Source organism: Protomyctophum parallelum, assembly GCF_964188405.1.
Source record: "Protomyctophum parallelum genome assembly, chromosome: 11".
In the NCBI taxonomy this organism is placed as follows: domain Eukaryota; kingdom Metazoa; phylum Chordata; class Actinopteri; order Myctophiformes; family Myctophidae; genus Protomyctophum; species Protomyctophum parallelum.
In genome coordinates, this window is record NC_139707.1 from 26545386 (window position 1) to 26567129 (window position 21744).

The 21744-nt window shown below is 43.1% G+C and overlaps 1 protein-coding gene across 7 annotated transcripts in view; it reads right to left on the reverse strand.

The window, feature by feature from the left end:
- itgav (integrin, alpha V) overlaps window positions 1-21744 on the reverse strand; it is a 47078-nt gene that overhangs the window by 16040 nt on the left and 9294 nt on the right. For all 7 annotated transcript variants that reach the window (XR_014569961.1, XR_014569962.1, XR_014569963.1 and 4 more), the window contains exons 3-19: window positions 16449-16540; window positions 16238-16352; window positions 16010-16071; window positions 15264-15312; window positions 11696-11818; window positions 11449-11493; window positions 11314-11357; window positions 11150-11206; window positions 7073-7125; window positions 6481-6556; window positions 6266-6395; window positions 6034-6134; window positions 3243-3336; window positions 2801-2846; window positions 1112-1219; window positions 746-801; window positions 339-493 (exon numbers count right to left, since the gene is read on the reverse strand). Coding sequence is in view for 1 of the 7 variants with exons in the window: in XM_083776636.1 (XP_083632762.1) it covers window positions 339-493; window positions 746-801; window positions 1112-1219; window positions 2801-2846; window positions 3243-3336; window positions 6034-6134; window positions 6266-6395; window positions 6481-6556; window positions 7073-7125; window positions 11150-11206; window positions 11314-11357; window positions 11449-11493; window positions 11696-11818; window positions 15264-15312; window positions 16010-16071; window positions 16238-16352; window positions 16449-16540 (1406 nt within the window). In the remaining 6 variants the exon portion in view is untranslated. The remainder of the gene's footprint in view (window positions 1-338; window positions 494-745; window positions 802-1111; window positions 1220-2800; window positions 2847-3242; window positions 3337-6033; window positions 6135-6265; window positions 6396-6480; window positions 6557-7072; window positions 7126-11149; window positions 11207-11313; window positions 11358-11448; window positions 11494-11695; window positions 11819-15263; window positions 15313-16009; window positions 16072-16237; window positions 16353-16448; window positions 16541-21744) is intronic.

Below are 21744 nucleotides of genomic sequence, written 5' to 3' on the forward strand. Positions count from 1 at the left end.
AGTGTAGCGCATGGTTAGTAAACATAACCAGTAAGGCAGGGGTATCCAAACCTTTTTCAAAGGGGGCCAAATTAGACAATATGAAAACACCCAAGGGCCAGCTACATCTCCTACCTAGTATAATGTACTTCTCTATAGTTCTCAAATCCAAGTGAAAATCTGCTATTTTAATGGCCGTTTTCAATATGTTTTGGCCATTATCTCTGGAACGGAAGGTCTAAATCTGCTCAGTTTAAAAGCTTGTTGGATGCGTGACGTCGAGGACATTAGGCACATTGATTGGCGGAGAGTGGACACCACTGCAGTAAGGTTAGGCTGTGTGCTGTGCTCACACTCACCCTGAGGAAAGCCTCCAGTTCCTCACAGGCTGGGATCTTCCCACTGTTCACCGTCATGTTCTTGGTGTACTGGGAGGTCCTGCTGTGCAGGAAGAGAACACGCTTGGTCGCCCCCTTGTGTTTGAGACGGTCCAACACGAGATCCACGCGGAAATCTGGGGAAAGAATAGAGGAGAGGTCGTCATAGGAAACCAAGTCGCTTGCCTCACTCCTCTATCTATAGTGTTTATAATAATACAAATATCTACAAAGTAACTAACACTGTCAAATGTAGTGGAGTTAGTAAAAGTACAATATTTTGGATCTGAGATGTAGTGGAGTAGAAATACCATAGTAAAGTAAAAGTACCTCAAAATTTTACTTAAGTACTGCAGTTACTTTCCACTACTGTTGATTCTTGTACTTACTGAGTGTGGTTGGAGCTCTCTTCCCATTGGCCCTTAGACAATACTTCACCTTGAAACTGGACAGATAAGAATCAGAATTAAACGACGATGTCTTCTGTCTATCTATCTATCTATCTATCTTGTTGAGGAAGCAAAAAAACATAGGTCAGGTAACACAGTATATATGCACGAAGAGGAATACTAAGTGCTTAAAGCACCGGCCACCTCTGGCAGTCAAAATAAGATACGAATGCAACTACAGCCTAAAGCACCAGCAGTGAAGAAGTGGAACACCTATGGTGAAAGAATACAAATATGCATGATACTTTTGATAGGAGCTGCGTGTGTGTGTGTGTGTGTGTGTGTGTGTGTGTACTGTGCACTCACCAGGAGACAGGAGTGTCAGTCTCAGGCAGTTTGCAGCTCTTGTCTTCAGGGTTGAGGATCTGGGGTGTGATGTCCAGTGTAGCGTTCACAATGATGACAGGACGTGCTCTGATCAACATTATACAGTAAATGATCAATACAGATCAACAACTACAGTGTAACGCTACTGCAAGTGCAGATCACAAGTTGATTAATTAGATTAATGAGCAAATTAATGAGCAAAATCAAACCATTATACAAAGTAGTAGTAGTAGTAGTAATAATAATAATTAAAAAATAATAATTATGAAGCACTTTACATTCTCACGAATCTCAGAGTGCTACAGTGTTAAAAGCATGGCAAAAAGATATGCTGTTGGGAAGTAACCACCTAACTCCAAAATGTTTTCAGGAAATGAGAAATATATATTTTTGTTGTCAGGTGAAACCTGACTAGTGAAAGCTCAACATGAGTCATACTGAGGACCTAGTCCTGATTGGCTGCCACACACGCTGCTGTCATGTATTGGTCACATGACCAGGAAACAGGTAACAGGAAGCACGTATCACAGATCTTTATAGACACCACCTAATGTTATGTAAGGTAATGTTATGATTGAGACCGGCCGGTTGAGAGGAGCGTTCGTAACTAAATAAAGAAACCAGCGCTTCTCTCACCTGACAAATATCACTATGTGATCATTTATTGTTTCAGGAAATAAAAAAAACAAAGCAATACTGCCTTAGTTGGTGTTGTGACTTTATATATTGTCAATAACTTCCATGAGGGGGGAAGAGGTGGTGGAGTTAGTTGCTTTAGCAGACAGTTTGAGGGTCCAATTTAGTTAAGAGATTTTCTCCGAAGCGTTTTTGTTTTACCACTTTTCATTGGTTCAATATTTTCAAAACACACAGACGTAAAGGGTGCACCGATTATGAAAAAAAAAAAGAAAAAACTCAAAAATGGAGTTAGGTGGTTTCCTCCCGACAGCAACGATATGCAACAATCAATTTCATGGGACCCAGCTCGGCTAAACTAAAAGGGTCAAGTTAAATCATACACTTTACACGCTCACAGCTCAACCGTCGGGTCAGCATTACATTTTAAATGGATGCTATCAGTGCCACCGTTTATTCCCACCAACATGTACCGTAGGCGTATATGAATTGTGTGTCTAGAGTGGAGATGTGTGGTTGTACAGTATAGGTTAACAGCATCTATAAACACAGTGGGCCAGGACTGTATCTGCTGCTTTGATATCAGAGGTGGTCCGCCTCATTAAAAACACACAGCTTACATGTGCTACATCAAAGCCTTACATATAGGCTCTCACACGCGTGTGCGGGCACGCACACACGCATATATTTAGGCACCAACAACAGCTATTGTTTAGGTTACTAAGATAGATTGTTTGCGTACAATTGCACACACGCGTACATCTAAGCACAACGTGCACACATACTGTACACTTAATCACATGCACAACACCACATGCCACACATACAGGTTGCAACACGCAGCCACACATCATCAAATAAATACAGAATACTCAGTACACCCAAAGGCATTTAGGGCATCTTGCGCCACCCTTTTTCAAAATAGTAAAAAATGGTAAATAAGTTTAGGAATAAGGGGTAAGGGGTGGCGCAAGATATAGCCCTTATACATGCACAAACACACAGACATACGCACAGGCACACAATAGTTACCTGTACACAACTGCTGTGTCTGCTCCAAATGCTCCCACTATTAAATCTGTAAAGACAAGGTCATCAGTATTTAATGCAACACTGCTTGAACCTCATTAAAGGCTTGAGATACCATGTTCTGCACCGTGTTGTGCACGGAAATATCCGTATATAATATACAAGCTCACAGACGAGCGGCAGTGCGATGCCTTGTGAGCTTTTAAATCGCCTATTTTCGGTGTGCAACAGCCAACTATAAATCCGTCTTAATGTGTCTCCTACTGTGTATGAGAGAAACAATGTAATGTATGTAGCCTACAGGGGTCCTTAGTACCTTTATTCCTCAGTCTCGTGTCTACATGCTCAAACCTTTTTATATATTAGTGTGTGTGTGTGTGTGTGTGTGTGTGTGTGTGTGTGTGTGTGCGCGCGTGCGTGCGCGTGCGTGTGCGCACATGCGTACCTGGGTATCCATTCTGGTCTATATCAATGTTTCCATTCATAGAATAGCCAAAGCTGGAAGGCATGTAGCTAGATGCCCATTTTCCCTGCAGGACCTGAGGAGGGGGGAGTGGCAGCATCATGTTAGGTACTTTGTTTATGTACCGACATATGGACAGCAAAACTCATGGGATGCGTTTCCACACTTGACAATGGGCTCCATGCACACACGCCTTCTTCGAAAGAACTTGGGCCCCTTCCCTACTTCCTTCACCGGTGTTACCCTTACCGATGATACTAATGAAGGCTCTGTTCCATTCTGGTCCAACTGAGTTAGGGTGCTGCTATTGAGCATGTTGGCTGACTGGAGACACTCTGCTACACCAGTGAGTCTCTTGAGTGGGTTCCAAATGGCCCCGTACGGGTGTGTAACTCTGAGTGTACAAATGGAGCGGTAAGGGTCCATTTTGTTCCATTTGTACACTCTCAGTGTTATGGAGGTCCTTGGAATTAAAAAGTTTGAGAAGCGCTGTACACTAAATGCGCTTAATTAGTATCGTCGGTAAGTAGGAAGAGTTATTCTGTGTGCATAGAGCCAATTGAATGTGGCATGCCAGGGTGGACTGATTCAATTATTCAATTCAATTGTTAGGGCCTACAGCTACTGCAGTAGCAAACTGCATAACAGAAAAAAGGCTCATACTTGTGATTTTCAAATACTCATACTGCCTGAGGCCTCTCATACTGCCTGAGGCCTCTAATGACACTGCTATAGACCCTGTATTATATAGTACACCTTTAAATCAGCTGTTGAAAAGTATTGCATAGCCTTACAGACCACATGGTTGCTTTTTGATTGACTTACTGTATTCTCACATCCAACAATGTTACATCCTTTAGTTTTTATGTATTGATTGCCTATTCAATTCTTGATATTCAGGTAACTCCTCTCTATTTTGTATGTGTATGTTAACCACTTTTAGCCTTGTGTCCCTATTTTGGGCATGTAAAAATGTTTCAAAACACATTGCATTAAACAGTTATTTTTGCTATTCATCATACATCATACTTTTGACTACTTTTAAGATTATGTAAAATAAATTAAAATCTGTATAAAATAGCCAATCTACAAACAAGCTTGTACGTCGCAAGCTTGTAGATCTGCTATTGTCGCTAGTTTTGAACATTTTGAATTATTTTGACATGCCCAAAATAGGGATGTAAGGGTTGTAAGTTGCAAATATCTGCGAATATAACGCTAAATCTACATATATCACAAAGTTGTTGTTGTGCCAATCCCTTTATTACAGTCTTACTTAATTGTTAGGTATTTGCAGCAGTCAAATAGTAAAAAGTGTAATTAGTTGTCCACAGCTTGCAACATCAGTTGTTCTTGCAGTGTCCGTGACGCACAGTGCTCACCACAAAACCGTTTGTGCATTTGTGTGGTTTTTACTGTACAGTTGACAATAACGTGATGCCCTACTTTTGGTTGTACCAGGAGAAAAATCACTACTTTGCTGCAGTTTTTATGACAGTAGAAATGTTTCCCACATCATAAAAGAAAAGTAATGTACAATGTGTGATGATATGTGGGCGACAGTGGCTCAGGGGTGGTAGCACGGATTAGTTTTATCCCGCCACGCATGTCGGGAGCCACGGGTGATTTTTAACCGGCAGCAGGGGTGATTTTTAACCCGCAGCTGTTGGTATGTCTAACCAAGGTATGCACCCCGTATGAATGCGTGTGTGAATGGGTGAATGTAATGCACATCTTTGTAAGGCGCTTTGGATAAAAATGCTACGATGTACGATATGTGGGAAGATAATAAATTGTGTGGATTGTGCCCACATAATTGTCCACAACTCACTGTGTTGTTTTGGTGCTTTCTCGTCTCACACACACAGGCCTACTGTACATGGATTGTGATTATGGACCTGCTGCAGATCAAGGGGTTTCATGGATTATGGCTGCAGAGACTGTTATTATAGCTGTCATTGTTATTATTATTGTTGTTGCTGTGTGTCTCTGTCTGTCTCCCCCTCCAACCGTCAAGGCAGATGGCCAGCCACCTAGTCTTGCTCAGCCAGACGTTTGGATGTCTCCACCTATCTCTTCCTACCAATTCCTCCGATTCATTTAAATTCTGCAGAGGCTTGGACGGCCGACGAAGGCAAAGCTACGCCCACTGTTGTTTTTATTTATTTTTAGGACAAGCCTTTACCTGCTTCACCAAACCAACTGAATGCCTCCGGCCCAGATTAGGAATCACTGCCCTCCGTCCTTGGAATTGCATTTTGTTTTACCAGGTTCCACACACCTCTAGCCCCCACAGAATTAGAGCGTCACCAAACGTATCAGTAGTATTATCGACCACCCAGAGCCAGGTTCTACCCGATGTTTCTTCCCGTTAAAGGGGAGTTTGAACCTTGATGCCTTCACCAAACACTCATGGGTGCCATGAGAGTGCCATGAGACAACCTACTGTATTGAGATTTGGCACTATATCATTCCAATTGAGTTGACTGTGATCCAAACATAATGTGAGTCAGGCCAACTCAGCGGGTGGTCTCATTGCACCAGGTATTGAAAAGACAAGCGTAACAAAACCTAATAATGACATAATACTGATGCCAATATAGCAAGCAAGACTATAAACCAATCAAGTGTCATTTGTCATCAGTCCAATTTGTCTTCTTTCCTGAAGAAGATCCCAGTGATCGAAACGTTGAATCAATAAACCAGTGGAGCTGAGTTTTTCATACCAGTGTTGCGGACTCTATTTTTTCCTCATCAGTCACTTTCCGTTTACCTGAGAGGGGGAGGAGTCAGGGCCCCCACGGCGTCCATTATGGATGTAGACCAGCCCGTTGTGCTCGGGGGCGCCGCCGTATGGAGCTGAGATGGCAACGTCTATTGGACAGAAATATCACAATATCGTACATTACATCACACATTTGCGTGTTTGTGTGTGTGTGTGTGTGTGTGTGTGTGTGTGTGTGTGTGTGTGTGTGTGTGTGTGTGTGTGTGTGTGTGTGCAGTACCGTTGAAGCCGTCCATATCCAGGTCTCCAAGGGCAGCAATGCTAGAGCCGTAGCGGGCATAGACCTCCGTCCCCGTCAGCTTCTGGGGCGAATGGAAGGAGAACCCTCCCTTGCCCAGGTACACAGACACCTGCAGAAATACACAGCCTGTTTATCTCCAGTACCCAAGACTTATGAGGGTTGGGGTTAGATCGATTTTAGAGTGTTTCTCATACCTGGCCCACCTCCCGTAGTTTACCATCTGAACCTCTGTCCATGAAGAGAGGAGCTCCAACCAGCAGATCTATCATACTGAAAGAGAGAGTGAGTGAGTGAGTGAGTGAGTGAGTGAGTGAGTGAGTGAGTGAGTGAGTGAGTGAGTGCGTACAGACAGACAGACAGACAGACAGACAGACAGACAGACAGACAGACAGACAGACAGACAGACAGACAGACAGACAGACAGACAGACAGACAGACAGTAACTGGAGACATAAATAGAGAGTTGGAGTGAGAGACAGACAGAACGAGAGAAAAACAGACAGAGTAACTGGAGACACTCCAGCAGTGTGTAATGACAGAGCAGTTAGCAGGACTTTTACATAACCTCTTTCTACAACAAACTAATGGACACAAACAGGAAGCCTGCGGAAGACCAACATGGAGTAACAGACAGGAAGAGAAACAGAAAACAGGCATACTGTAGAACAGACAAAGACGCATAGAAAATTATTAAAGCAGTTCAATTAAACAATGAATGGAGGACAAACAGGCCTACCGAAATGGAGACAAGACAGACAGACAGACAGACAGACAGACAGAACTCACCCATCATTGTTAACATCAGTAGCAGCCACAGAGTGACCAAAGTAAGCTGCCATCTGGGATATAAAGACAAAAATAAAAGATAAGAGACCAATGGGGGCATCCCAGTAGCTGACCACATAATGGCATGGTCCTTGTCCCTGGTTCAATTCCTGGCTGGCTAGATGTGTTGTGTCCTTCATGCTTCTGCATTGAGTTCTCTCGATCATGTCTACATTTAAAATCACACTCGTATGAAGTGAGGGGCGCCCACGTTGTCATTTAGTGCCCTAAAGTTTAGGACTTTAACGTTTGTTTAGGGCCTAAACAAATGTTAAAGTCCATAGACCTGGTTGGCTCTAAAGTGCTCTAAACAAATATTGTAATGTCCTCAACATCCATGAGAAACAAAATCTGTATGATGGAAATAACCTTTCGACCGACAGATACTGTATGTAAAAATATATGGTCATCTATATGCATGCATTTTGTAAAAGAAAATCTATCATTAACTTCATGGAGTATTAGACAGTCTAGACTTGACAATGTGGTTTTTCCGTAGCGCTTCATGTAGGGGGACTTAAACTGAACAGTTCAAATCTGTAAGTTAACGGGACACCCTCTTTCCCGGACCTTTCTACCTGATGGGCGTGGTTATATGCCTAACTATGCCTAAACCTAAACTTAACCTCACACACACTAGGCCTAACATTACCCCTAACCTCAAAGAATAACAATCTTAAAACCACACCCATCGGGCAGAAAGGTCCGGAAAGTCACGTAAGTTAACAGTACGCCTCAAGTGTAGATTGTGTGGGGATGGGGATGGCTAACTAGCATCCTGCATTGCGTGGTCTTGCTGGGCCTTTTACAGTTTGAGATAAGAGAGACTTCTTGAACTTCAGCAGCTGTTAACACAGCAGGAGGAAGTGGAAGTGGAAGAGGAGAGCTTTGATAGAGGAGAGAAGGAGAGGAAAGGAGGTGAAAGGTTAACATGGTCCAAGCTGACTGAATCATTAGAATCATTTCAGAGGGGAAAAGGCATCTTTAAAGAGTTAAACTAATGGGGCATCAAATCAAACTCCGTCTCTGTTTTGGGCATGTCATTATATTATGCCCCAGTTGTTGCGACGCGTTGAGAGCTTGTAGATCGGATATGTTTCGTGAAGATATAGAGGGGGGAAAAGAGCAGACCAAGTACAAAGCCAATGGCCAAGATTTGAGCGTTTTGAGGTGCTTAAATGTCTGAAAATACACAAATTAATAGAAAAAGCAATGTGTAAACAAAAACATACGTAAATGTACACAGCGCCGACGATAGTGCTGTCAAACAAGTCTATGAAACTATCTATGAAAATGTTAATCTGCAACACAATTTTATACAATATGTAGTGTAGTGGGGATCCCTGCTTCATGTATCTCTCCTAGCTAAGGGGTCCATGGCCTGCAAAACGTTGAAGACCCTTGCTCTATACCAAATAGCTTTGCCGGAAAAAATAATCACCAAAATGTTCCCCCCAGAATAGGGATGCTATAAGCTTCATGTGGTTAATCTCAATATATATCCCTCATCAGGCTCATCTAATCAAACACATACACATAATAACTCAGTAACATAAGAGACATGTCTGGCTCCTCTCTGCTGCAGCCACTGTTGTGACAAATCAACAGAGACAGCAATTAGAACCAAGTCAACTCTGCAGCTGTGGGGTCAGGTTGCAGTAGAAACTGGATAAGGGACCTGGCAGTCTTATAGGCGATTCACACTGAGACTGAATCAGTTTAATTGGAACCGTTTCCGAATATGATTGCCTGGTCCCCGATGGCCATGATTCACATTGCCCGAGATTCAACAGCTCACCCGGGTACACTTGCATAACACACTTTAATCCTCCAGATGGCGGTGGGCTTGATGGCTGGCGCGCCATCAAGTTCATTCCCGGCCTCAACCGTTCATTGGAAAAGAGAACCTCTGATTCAGAACAATCAGCTGCTAAAACAAGATTTGCTAATTGTATGCCAAAAGGGCTTTAGATTGTGACACACAGTAGATAAAGCATGGTTACATTGAAATTCTGTGTTATTAAATGCCTAAACAAAGTAAGATGTGTTGTCTTTGGGGTCTGATTCACCCCAATGTTTAGCAATAAAACCCATATTTTATTATCCAAAGTCTAAATGCCACAGGTACAATTGTAAAAACATGGCGGCAGTGGCTCAGGAGGTATAGAGTGGCTGCTTTGGAATCGGAAGGTTCCCGGTTCAATTCCTCACTCCTCTCCCTGTGTTAGTGTCGAAGTGTCTTTGAGTAAGACACTTAACACTCGTCCCCACACGTCTCTAGAATTACCCCCGTAGGAAGCCCATGACATCTGGAGACGTCTTCACTTCCTTGTTTACAGCCCGACTAAACTGTCTATTCTCTCTGAATCCATGTTGCTCTCCATGGTTTTGATTACAACGGCAATGTTCTGTCCTCATTTCTGACTTAACCAAGCATCTCGTTTGGAATAAACGCTTCTAGAGAGAGTTCAGATGTGACAGCGCGAGGTAGTAACTGAAGATTATGCCAGTTTTGGGGGTAATGGAAGGTGGGGCTTTTCAGAGTAAAATCTGCCTCATCTGCTGGGCACTCTAGCGCCTTTATTTTTGAAAAATAACCGCTCCCAATAGGTTGGTGGGTGCCTTGCGTGGTTTCCTCTGCCATGCTCGTGTGAATGTGTATGTGAATGGGTGAATCTAAAGCACTTTGGATCAAAGTGCTATATAAAGGAACCATTTACCATTAATAATATTCTTTAAACAATATATATATATATATATATATATATATATATATATATATATATTATAATGTAACATAACAAAAAGTATTAAAAACAGCATTGCTGTTGCTATTGATTGACCCAAATTGATATCTAAAGGTTAGGTCCACCCTAAAGAGTAAGACCTTGTAAATGATGACTGTCACAGACAAAGTTCCCCAAACATTCGGCTGGTGGCCGAGTGTGAATCTCCCTCTAGCTGGCAAGTCTATGATGATTTTGACAGTATCAGAGTTCAGTGAGTTAACCAAAGAGTCTTTAGTGGAAACGGAGGCTGACTCATCACCACCACAACCCAATGAAAGGGAGGAAGGGGAGAGAAAGAGAAATAGACAGACAGACAGACAGACAGACAGACAGACAGACAGACAGACAGACAGACAGACAGACAGACAGACAGACAGACAGACAGACAGACAGACAGACAGACAGACAGATCCAATGGTTGGGTGCTGATGAACGACAGAAGGAGAGAGAGAAAGAGAGAGAGAGAGAGAGAGAGAGAGAGAGAGAGAGAGAGAGAGAGAGAGAGAGAGAGAGAGAGAGAGAGAGAGAGAGAGAGAGATCGAGAGAGAAACAACTGGGAAACAGGAGGGGTGAGTCAGGAAAGTGAAGAGGAACACCCTATGATTACTACAACTTTAAATCCTGGAGAGAACATCTCTCTTTCTCTCTCCTCCACCCTTCCACCCCCTCTCCTTTCATTACCTTGCATCTCTCCTCCACTTCCTCCCTTGCTCCACCCTCTCTCTCTCTCTGTCTCTCTACCTCCCTAGTCCCTCCCCATTTGTTTGGCTGACAACAGGGCGTTGGTGGTTTCCATCTTGTGGACCCAGCCTAGCATACTGCAGAAAACAACGACGCGTCCTCACATTCCTCTGCTCCGAAGCCTAAACGAAAGCCCACTCAGATAGCCTGCATTCCTGCATAATGGGGGGGGGGGGGGGTGATGATGATGATAAAGGTATTATAAATAATAATCATAGTGATCATTACCTCCACTTAAACTTTCGATAGAAAGAGCAGATGGCTGCAATTTGTTTTACAATTACAATGCCAGGAAAATGTAATGCAACTGTGTTGCTGTTTCAAACCACTTTAACCTTGCTGACCCTGTCTTGGGCAAACACTTTCAAAATATTAAATAAATAGCGAACATCGCAGATCTACAAGCTCAAGTACGACGACGTATAAAGGGATTTAGAACTGAGGGATAGATGATTCATGGATAATTTACTATGAATGTGTTTGGACATCAAAGCATCCAGCCTCTCACCTGTGTTCCTGTGAAGTTCACCACAGACTCCATGTTCAGACCATTGAAGATGTTCACCTAGAGGAAGAAAAACAAAATCAATCTGTGTGTGTGTGTGTGTGTGTGTGTGTGTGTGTGTGTGTGTGTGTGTGTGTGTGTGTGTGTGTGCATGATTATTCACTTACGTATCCGAGAGCTTTGTCTCCCCTTGGCACTCCAGTGATGTAGTCTATTTTTAATGTGGACAAGAACACAGAAGTTAAGATTTATTCTAAAAGCCACCTACACTGGTATAAATAACAGTGATGAGACGTCCTCACCTTCTTCTCCATCTTGGTTGAAATCTCCTACTGTCACAGAGTATCCTGACAAACAGAGACATGCCATTACATTGAAGGAGAGTCTGGACGATGTGGTCAGTCCATTAAATAAGGATTTAATTTAATTTAACACTAGTCGGTATTGTGGTCAAAAAATGTATTCAAAGTGTGCGTGTGTGTGTGTGTGTGTGTGTGTGTGTGTGTGTGTGTGTGTGTGTGTGTGTGTGTGTGTGTGTGTGTGTGTTACCCAGGTAACTGTCATCGTAGGTTGCACCAGCTGACTTGGTGGACAAGGTGTTTGCATAGCCGGTGATGAATTCATTGTTAAAGCGGGCGAAAATCTCTGACAAGTCATCAGATATCAACTGACCTGAGACAGACAAACAAGAACAGAATGGAGTAGAGCAGCGGTTCTAAAATAACTCATTTAGACCTGCAACATCTATATGCCGTTATACCTTTAAAGCCGGGAACACCTAGTGTATGTGTAGTTGTTGCTATATACAGTATATAGTAGGTAAGTAGGTAGACACCAACATATTGTGTCATTTGACTTTGTATCATATTGTTTTGGAATTCAAATAATCGGTATATCGATTTTAAATCATTGCATTATCTCCATGAATGAACCAATATCGTTTGTGTATCGTATTGTCAACCATGTATCGTGATACGCATCATATCAATGTTCAAAATGCATCGTTACCCCTAGTACTGTATATAGCAACATCAAGTGTTTTAGAACACATTTTTAGATTGGCCTGTTAAACTGTCCCTCATTTTGCTTGGACCCCTTGGAACCCCTCAAGGACCCCTAGTGGTCCTTGGACCCCTAGTGGTCCTTGGACCCCTTGGAACCCCTCAAGGACCCCTAGTGGTCCTCGGACCCCTTGGAACCCCTCAAGGACCCCTAGTGGTCCTCGGACCCCTTGGAACCCCCCTCGGACCCCTTGGAACCCCTCAAGGACCCCTAGTGGTCCTTGGACCCCTTGGAACCCCTCAAGGACCCCTAGTGGTCCTTGGACCCCTTGGAACCCCTCAAGGACCCCTAGTGGTCCTTGGACCCCTTGGAACCCCTCAAGGACCCCTAGTGGTCCTCGGACCCCTTGGAACCCCTCAAGGACCCCTAGTGGTCCTCGGACCCCACTTTGAGAACCACTGGAATAGGGCAGAGGAGAGTTAGCCACATTCAACGTCCATGCTTTACGTTTGTTTACAAGGACAACCGCAGCACAGAGAAGCTTACGCGCAAACACACACACATGCCTAATTACAACATCCACACATCTGCCACAGAGTTTTAACAGCACCCCTTTCTGATTAAAAAAATAAAAAACAAGAAAAAATAAAAACAAGGCTCTGGTGCATCGTGTATGAGTGTTGACTCAACAGGAAACAGTAATTAGGCTAACACACCCCTGGAGGAGTCGTGCCAAGAGAGAGGGGGGGGGGGGGGGGTGTTGAAGAGAAGTCTATAGTTAACAGCCATGCTGTCACTTGTCACACCAGACACACACACACAGTCACACACACACACACACACACACACACACACACACACACACACCTAGATTACCACAGTACTCACACAGTAACCAGGCTAAACTCTAACCTGCCCACTTTGTTGTTGCCAATTAAACGCTTAAGGCAATGATGCAAGGGACTTAACAGTTTGAGGTCATGCCGAAGGAATAGGAATTGGGACTAAATCCGTGTGAGTCTGACTTATGAGGCAGTAAGATGGAACAGTTTCATGCGCAATATATTTTGGGGTTTTTTTGTCAGGTGAAAACCTGACTGACATCTACTTGTGAAATGTAGACGACAGTTCGCCACCTAGTCGACTCCAGGGTTGCCAAGTCCGCTTATTTCCAGCAAAACTTGGATTGTTTTTTCCCCACAGTTGCTTGCCTGGTTTTTGGAGGTTGGTTAGCAACACTGGCAACAACCTCGCGATTGGCTGCTTCTAGCCAATGGGACGGCAAAGCAGCCTCTGGGCAATGGGAAGCATAGATATATGTCTATGCTCGTCGAAAATAGCAGGTACAAGCTCACAACACTTTGTGTTTGTGTATCATTCAACCCATTGTGAGCTTGTAAATCTGCCATTTTCAGCGTGCGAAACAGGCGTAGTACAACGGAGCATAAAAAAGCATAATCCTCTAAAGCTTCCAAAATAGTTTTTCCTTGGACTAAGCCGACTTTCCACTACGGCTCCTCTAACTTTGTCTAAATTCATCTTGCAACTTCTCTCCCTATGGGAGGGCTGACCACACCACCACACAGGACCTGCTGATCCCAGCAGCACTCAAATCACCCACAGCATGGGACAAAGAGCTGCTACCGTGCCAGGCTGGCAAAAATCACTGGAAATATTTTTAGCTTCTAGCAGCGGTTGGACACTCTGAGAGCACACGGTTAGCAACATGCAAGGCTGTCAGATTTTGGATGACATGTTCTTTTGCCAAATCATTTGAAATGGGTCACCCCTATTGTGGTGCCTGATCGGCACTGAGATATCCATCCGTGTGTTATTTATTGTGTAAGTCGCTCATGTTATGTTTATATCCACCTGGATATACTTTTTGAAGGATTCCACAATGATTTCCATACGGAAGGAGGATACTATAAAGGACCTGAATAACCTCAGGCCTGTGGCTCTCACCTCTCTTGTGACGAAGGCTAAGGAGAGGGTCATTAAAAACCACATCATCAAGGCGGCAGACCCACTCACAGATGGACCCACTCCAGTTTGCATAGCGTGCAGTCAGAGGGCTCCACAATGCAAAGCTAGAGGCAGACCGATAGATAGGGCTGTCACGATTACAAATTTAAGTTGACGATTCATTGTGTTTCTCACATTGAACATTATTGGAACGTTACAATTTCTGGGCAGATATGAGTTAAATATACAACAACAAAATTACTGACATTTAATCATTTTTTATATTTTTTTCTTTTTTCTTTACACGTCACAAAAATAGATCTGCTATTTCATATTTTTTTTGGAAAATGTAAGGATACATTTAAACAATTTTAATAAAATCCAGGTTTACAAATTGATTATAAAATGTTGCTCTTTCTGACAAAATATAGTTAAAGGCATTGGTAATCGGTGGTATAGGAATCTCTGAAATCGGGACTGATATTGGACCCAAAAATCTGGCATCGGACGGGCGTTAGCAAAAGCATCCAATATTATATATGACATCCATAAGCATCTGGAATCCTCCAACACTACAAACAGGTGTCTGGACACCTGTTTACAGACTTTCAACACCCTGCAGCCACACATTCCTCCCGAGAAACTCACCACCCACTTTCACCTACATAGATGACCGACTAATGTGGAAAATAGACTCTCTCAATAACAGGTCACAGAGAATGCTGTCCAGCAACACATTCTCCGACATCCTACAGTACCTTCAACTGTCTGGTTCCATACCCGGTCGGAGTGAACACTCTCACACCTGTTCTTCATCCTCCACGCAGAGGAGGCTATCCAGTTCCTTAAAGTGATATTCCACTTCCGAAAAAGATGGTCATTTTATCGTCTATTCAGGCTTATGTGAACACCCCGGACAGTTGCTTGATTTGAGCAGCCCCAAACCCAGCCCCGCCCACTTCCTACACAAACCCATTGTAACTTCAAACTGCAATTTAACCATGATAGATTCATCAAAAACACGCGTCCTTGTTTCTGTTATTGTTCTTCCAATACATGAGGTGCCCGTGCTATTTCAAGAACTTTTTTCATTTTTGGAAAATGAGCATGCACGCATGCACAGACACACAGACACACACACAGTACTCACCCTGCCAGTAGAAGCTGCCAGGTCCTCCCACCACCACTTTATGTTTGTTCTGCAACAGCAGGGAAAGACAAGAGCCGCTATTTTATTATCGTTCCATTCATCAACCCATTATTTCCATAAGGGACAGCTTACTGTGATGAACAGGCCTGTCATGGGATAACATCCCAGGAAAATCTCACCATTTTGGGAGGCAGACTTTGGTTCGACATAGCATTGGTCTGACCGGATTAAGTTTGGTGAGGGATGCGTTAAAACGACCGGATTAAGGTTGGTGAGGGATGCGTTAAAACGACCGGATTAAGGTTGGTGAGGGATGCGTTAAAACGACCGGATTAAGGTTGGTGAGGGATGCGTTAAAACGACCGGATTAAGGTTGGTGAGGGATGCGTTAAAACGACCGGATTAAGGTTGGTGAGGGATGCGTTAAAACGACCGGATTAAGGTTGGTGAGGGATGCACTGCTCCGTGCTTGTAGTTATGGTTATGTTAGCGTTTGAGGTAGGTTGTCGTTCGGACCAATGGTATGTCGAACTAAAGCATGCACCCACCATTTTACCACCGCTATAGGTTTATAATATAGAGAAGAATCTTAGAACAGGACAAAGTTACCAGTCACAGGGATAGGGACTGTAGTTATATCAATCATGTTTGATTGCTTAATTAGGATATTATCAAGCATGTGCCTAATGCGTATGTGTTCTGATTTACTTAGTTGCGTAGTTTTTTCTTTTTGATTCAGTACCCACCTTGATAAAATCAGCACTGAAGCCAGCCTGGCAGAATCCTTGGCCTTCTGGTGTGTTCGATTCTGTTCGCAGAAACAAGATGGAGGGAGGGGAGGGGAGGGGGGGAGAGAGAGAGAGAGAGAGAGAGAGAGAGAGAGAGATTATAAGATTACTCATAAAACTACTCATCTTTTTTGAGAAGCAGGAAAAAAATAGGACAAACAAAAACGCTGTCGCAACATCACTGACTTGATCTGCACGGTGAATACTCCACCACCTGACCGCCCTTCTTCAAGAAACATGTTCCCACCGGCTCCCTGTCTGAAAAGCCCAGGGTTGACCACTGGTAGAGGGGAGCACACGCCTGCAGGGAGACATTCATTCACACAGTCAAATACACATGTTCATTGAACACCAAAAAGTAAGTGTGTGCGTGCGTGCGTGTGTGTGTCATTCTCACCAGGATATGCTCACCATCAGAGCGTACAGAAGCACCAAACCACTGTTTGGATTTGAATTCCATCTGATGTCCCTCTGGACTCCTCCTGTCATCTAGAGAAAGACAGAGCGAGAGAGAGAGAGAGAGAGAGAGAGAGAGAGAGAGAGAGGGTCACATCATGTAAAAACAACATCCACAATATATAATGTGAAACAGGGAGGGGGGGGGGGGGGTCATTCACCAAAAATATCAGCTCTACAAGTTTGCTGAATGTAAAGGGTCAGCTGGATGTGCTAGAGAGACAGACAGAGACATCAGTGTGTCATAATAATTATAATAATAATACAAACGAAAATAGCCACTGTGCCAAGTGTGTATGGAACCTTTGTCAGCCCCGTCTCGACCTCAGAGGAAAGAGGAATTGTCTCCTGTGTCACAGCTATTAAAGTGTTGCAGAATATAGACAATTGGTGTGTGGGGCTGCAACAAATTCAGCAGTTATCCATTTAGGAGCGGCTATTCATAAAATTAAAATAGCTGGCCAACTTTAAGGTCAGGTCAGGTTAACTCAGTTAACGTTCCATCACAAAGGTAAAGATGAAGTAAGTGCCAAAAGGTGATCAAATCGTGGATCTTGGGATCCACATGCAGGGTACTGATCGGTGCAGCAGTTTAAAACATTCTGACCTGAGATCAGATTCATACGAGGTTTCCGCCGGACACACACTGGTCTGATGAACCCATTCTGACCCGAGATCAGATTCTAAAAAAATGTCAGTCGCTCATCGATTTTTCAAAAATAGCAGACCTACAAGCTCGTATCGCGCCACTCGGTGGCGCGATATGAGCTTGTAGATCTGCTATTTTTAAATAGCTAAAGCATAACATGATGCCGACACCAAAATGGGTGCCCGGTCAGAATGGGTTAAGAGATTAGCTCCGGACACTTGCAGACATCTTACAGACGGCTATTATCCTGACTGGCCAAGGCCATAGAGTAAAAAGTGGTGTGTGATTATGGATTTAAAATTCACTAGTCACTCGTGCTGATAACACTGGCGGACAACACTGACACAAACATGTTTTATGCAGAGTAGGAGCATGAATTCACTGACACAAACGGTCTAAACTGTACACAACTTGTGCCGCTATGTTGCTAACTTCATACTCTCTGTGCTGGCCTACTCTCTGAGGCTCTGACAGCCACCCCCTCACCACTAAAACATTAAAAACAGAATGGGTTGGGCATTCCAAAGAGGTTGTTTCCAACATGGAATTAACAAAGTACTGCATGTGCAAGGGAGCTGACAGGCATGCTGACCAAAAGCAGTGGCCTGGGGCTATAGTATGTTGTCTGAGTGGTCTGTCAGAATGAGGGGCAATCAGCTGCAACCCCCAAAAGACACCTTGCTAGTACCAAGGTTCTGTGGTGGGGGGTTACTGAAACTAAAGAGTTAACATTTACCGGTAATAACATGTCCAAAGGCTAATTGTGAGTTTATTAACTTCACTACCATGCAGATTGGTTAAACATATGTTTTATTCATTGATATGAAGTCCCAGATTGCAGGTGCTAAATACCATAACGCATTGGGGCCCAGTCATTTGGGGCCCACGGCCGTCCACCCGTGCCGTCGGTAAAATGAAATTATAAATACAGAGTACAGTTTGGACAACTTTCATTCATATTCTACAATGGCAGCTTATGCTAAAAGCAGGGTCTCTCTCGTCACAATTCATATAGTAAATGATGAACCTCGATGTGCTTTGTATGAAAGATAAACGCAAAGCCTTGAAAGAAGCACAAAATAATCAGCTGTGTGTTCTTTTTACCCAACGCCTCCTGAGAGCGTGCGTGCGTAAAATCCCTCCCATGTTACTCAATCTCTGTGGAATGGCTGAGTTGTGTGTATAGGGCAAGCAGGAGTGAGAAGCAAATGGACATGTAAGCTGAAGAAAAAACAAGACTATCGCTTACGACTTAATACACATGGGCACGTGCCAGGATTTGAACAAACACACAGACAGAGTCTAAAAATGGTTCCGCTTGCTTTGATAGCCTTTGTTCCAATAGCCAGGCATTAAGACTATAAGCATTATAGACAGATAGAGTGACTCTACAAAGAATAGGTGGAGCCACTACGACATTGCTTGAAAGAATAGAAAGATAGGTTGCTTGAAAATAATGTAACATCATAACCACATTGCTAAATCCTGAGTGCTAATTTAACTCTGATGGCTGCTACTAAATGTGCATATGCTTCACTAATATTCTGGAATGCTGAGTTTGTATTACATAACCACTCTAGTACACAAATATTAAGTTATTGGACATGTTAACCACTTTAATAAAACCATTAAAAGAAATAGAAGATCTACAAGCTCAGACCACATTGCATTCTGAGCTAGTTAGTAGACCTGACCCAAAATAGGAACGCCAGGGAGAAAGTCGTTAAAGAAATGGTATAATATAATAATCATCTATAAAGATTTACCTCTTTAGGATGTTCAAAATCATTCTGAACCATGGATTTAACAAAACCTTAAAAATACTTATATCCTGTGTTTCCTTACCCTGCTGGAAAGTATACACATACTATGTGTAAACTGTGTATATACTTTACTTTGTATGTGTATATGTTCTGCGGCCAGTAGAACATGGTGATAATACTGGGAAGCTGCCATTGGCCACAGTACTGTGGCTGTATTGGGCATCTCTCGGTGGGGGTGTGTTTGTGTTTTGTTGTTGCACTCGACAGCAGCACACACAAAATAAGCAGGCAGGTTGCCTGATTCTAATTAAAGGCAATGCAGTGAAACATAGCATTTGGATTCAATGTATAGTGTTGGGGTTCAACAGCCAAACTCTGGGCAGTTTTGGCAGGAATTAATTTAATGTTAAGCAGACCCCACTTTCTTATTATGTTGTTCATCCATGGTGATCTAGCGCAGTCTGTGAATGCTCCCAGAATCAACGAAGAAGAGTATACACCCAGAAATCATGTGATCACAAGTTTTTTCAGCTGGTTTAGGATAATGCTAAAAATAAACTTTTCTCTGCTTGCTGGTGGTTATTGGCCATAACAAGCCAGAATCAACTGCCCAGAACTATGGAACGGATTATCACGACAGCACAGTTGACTCTACAACACTATAATTTATGATGAATTTTCAAAGTTTTGTGAAAACGCCATGAATGGCTGGCAAGGGCAGCTGTAGATGATGTTATAACTCTCGCAATCAATAAGTTCAAGTTCAGTGAAATCAAGGTCATATTCTTTTGTAAAACTAAAAGGCTGGCAGAAATGTGCAAGTTAATTTTAGGATTTCCCTAAACCTCATACCCAGAGCTTCCAGGAGCTCTGGCTCTATGAGGGTGTCAGAGCAGGCAGGTCATCCAAGTTTCAGATTAGTTTTAATTGGCCAATCACAAGATGCATAACAGACCAGCAGGAAGTGGGCTCCACCGGTTTCAACTTGATTTCCGGTTAGTCATCCCCGGCAATGCAAACTCGGCAGGGAGGCATTCCCCATTCCCAAACCATTGTGGTCAGTGGACAAAAAGTACATTTACACTGTGCAGGGTATACCCAGCTCTCAACGAGACAAGCCTGGACTCAGTATGTTGGCTAAGGTTGAAACAGTGTGAGCTAACAGACCTGCAACTAGCTAGCATGCCTGCCTCAGCCTGCCCCTCGACCTGCACAGCTGTGAGGTAACAGAAGCCTGGTATGGCGTCCTGTACAAACACAGGCAGAGAGATGGCTGCCTGGAGGGCTCAGATATGGCAAACTCATCTAAGCATGGCACGCCATGTACTAATTCAACATTAGTGTGTGTACAGTGTGTGTACAGTTTTTTTAAATATTGACACAAAATAGATGAATGACAGCGTAAATGAGATTGAAACTTATATTTAAAATATATCAAAACTGAACAGAATTCCTTAAAAGTGGACTATGTGTCAACTTCTAAACTATAGGATGTTCAACAATCAACACTCATGTTTCCAACAGCTAAATGTTCGGACTCATCTCTTCCTTAAACTTAAAAGGGAGCCACAGACAGACAGCACTGCATAAGCCTGTGTGCTCCATAGGAATGTGCAGTTCCACACACATACTTGTGCAGCACAGCATCAAACCACAGCTTTTAAGATATCAAATACATCAGATAGTTAGCATCCTCCTCTGCTCGTGGCCTGGGGCCAGCTGAACAAAGCTAGTGTGTGAATTCAACGTTAGAGAGTACGAAGCCAGTTCTAAGCCATGATTTACCGGTATTACTTAAATAAAAAGGGCGTTGCAACACACCTAGCTACAACCACACAGCTAAATAGTTAAGCCTATACACAGCTCACACACACGTAAGTCACACACTGAGCCTAACATGCCATTTCCCTGCAAAATTGTATTAATCATTTTGGTGGAGAACATTCATACGAATAGTTGTAATAAGTGTCTCTGTGCCCACAATTCAAATGAAGGGTGTGATCATGGTAAATAGGGGTTAATCGAACTAATCGATTTTAATATAATTTACACCCCACGGGGGAACTTGAGTTCTTTGCGTTGATTACCTTTTCATAATTTAAAACTTGATTATATATAGTTATGCAATGGCTCACTTGACTAAAAATGTAAACATAAAGCCTGATGATTTGGTGGATATATCTAGCTCACTTGGAGTGTGGTAATAGTGACAACAAATCTCTCCCTCTGTTTGATGATTGGCTGCGTGTCAAGTAAGGATTTTACGCCCAGACTTGGGAATGAGGTCACACTCTTACAAAAACAAAGACTGAACTGATCCTACAGCAGTGGTTGAATGATAGATCTAGTCTAGATAGTCTGTCTGTCTGTCTGTCTGTCTGTCTGTCTGTCTGTGACTCTCCATAGTCCATACATACGGACAATCACCTGCTTAGTCAACTGACAGAGAATCTACGAGACAGAAACGCAGGAAGGAGACAACCATCGAGGCAGAAGACACACAGACAGAGAATCTGTGGTAAATACAAAGAGCACAATAAATAGGCAACACATGAAAGAAGTTACGCCCACAGAACATGTGCACTGCAGAAGAATGGATGTTAGACCAAGGCGTGTACGATGTCTTCACCACATGATGGGTTTGGGACAGATTGGGACCCATCACCCATGTCTTCTACGAGTCAACTCAAGTTAGTCAACTCGATTCAGTTAGTCATATTATATTGAGGCAATAACCCTCCAAAAGGTAATACAACAGCTTTCTAGAGGTGTGCCTAGTTGAGACATGCGTTCAGCATTGTGTTGTTGACGAATTTGTGGACACA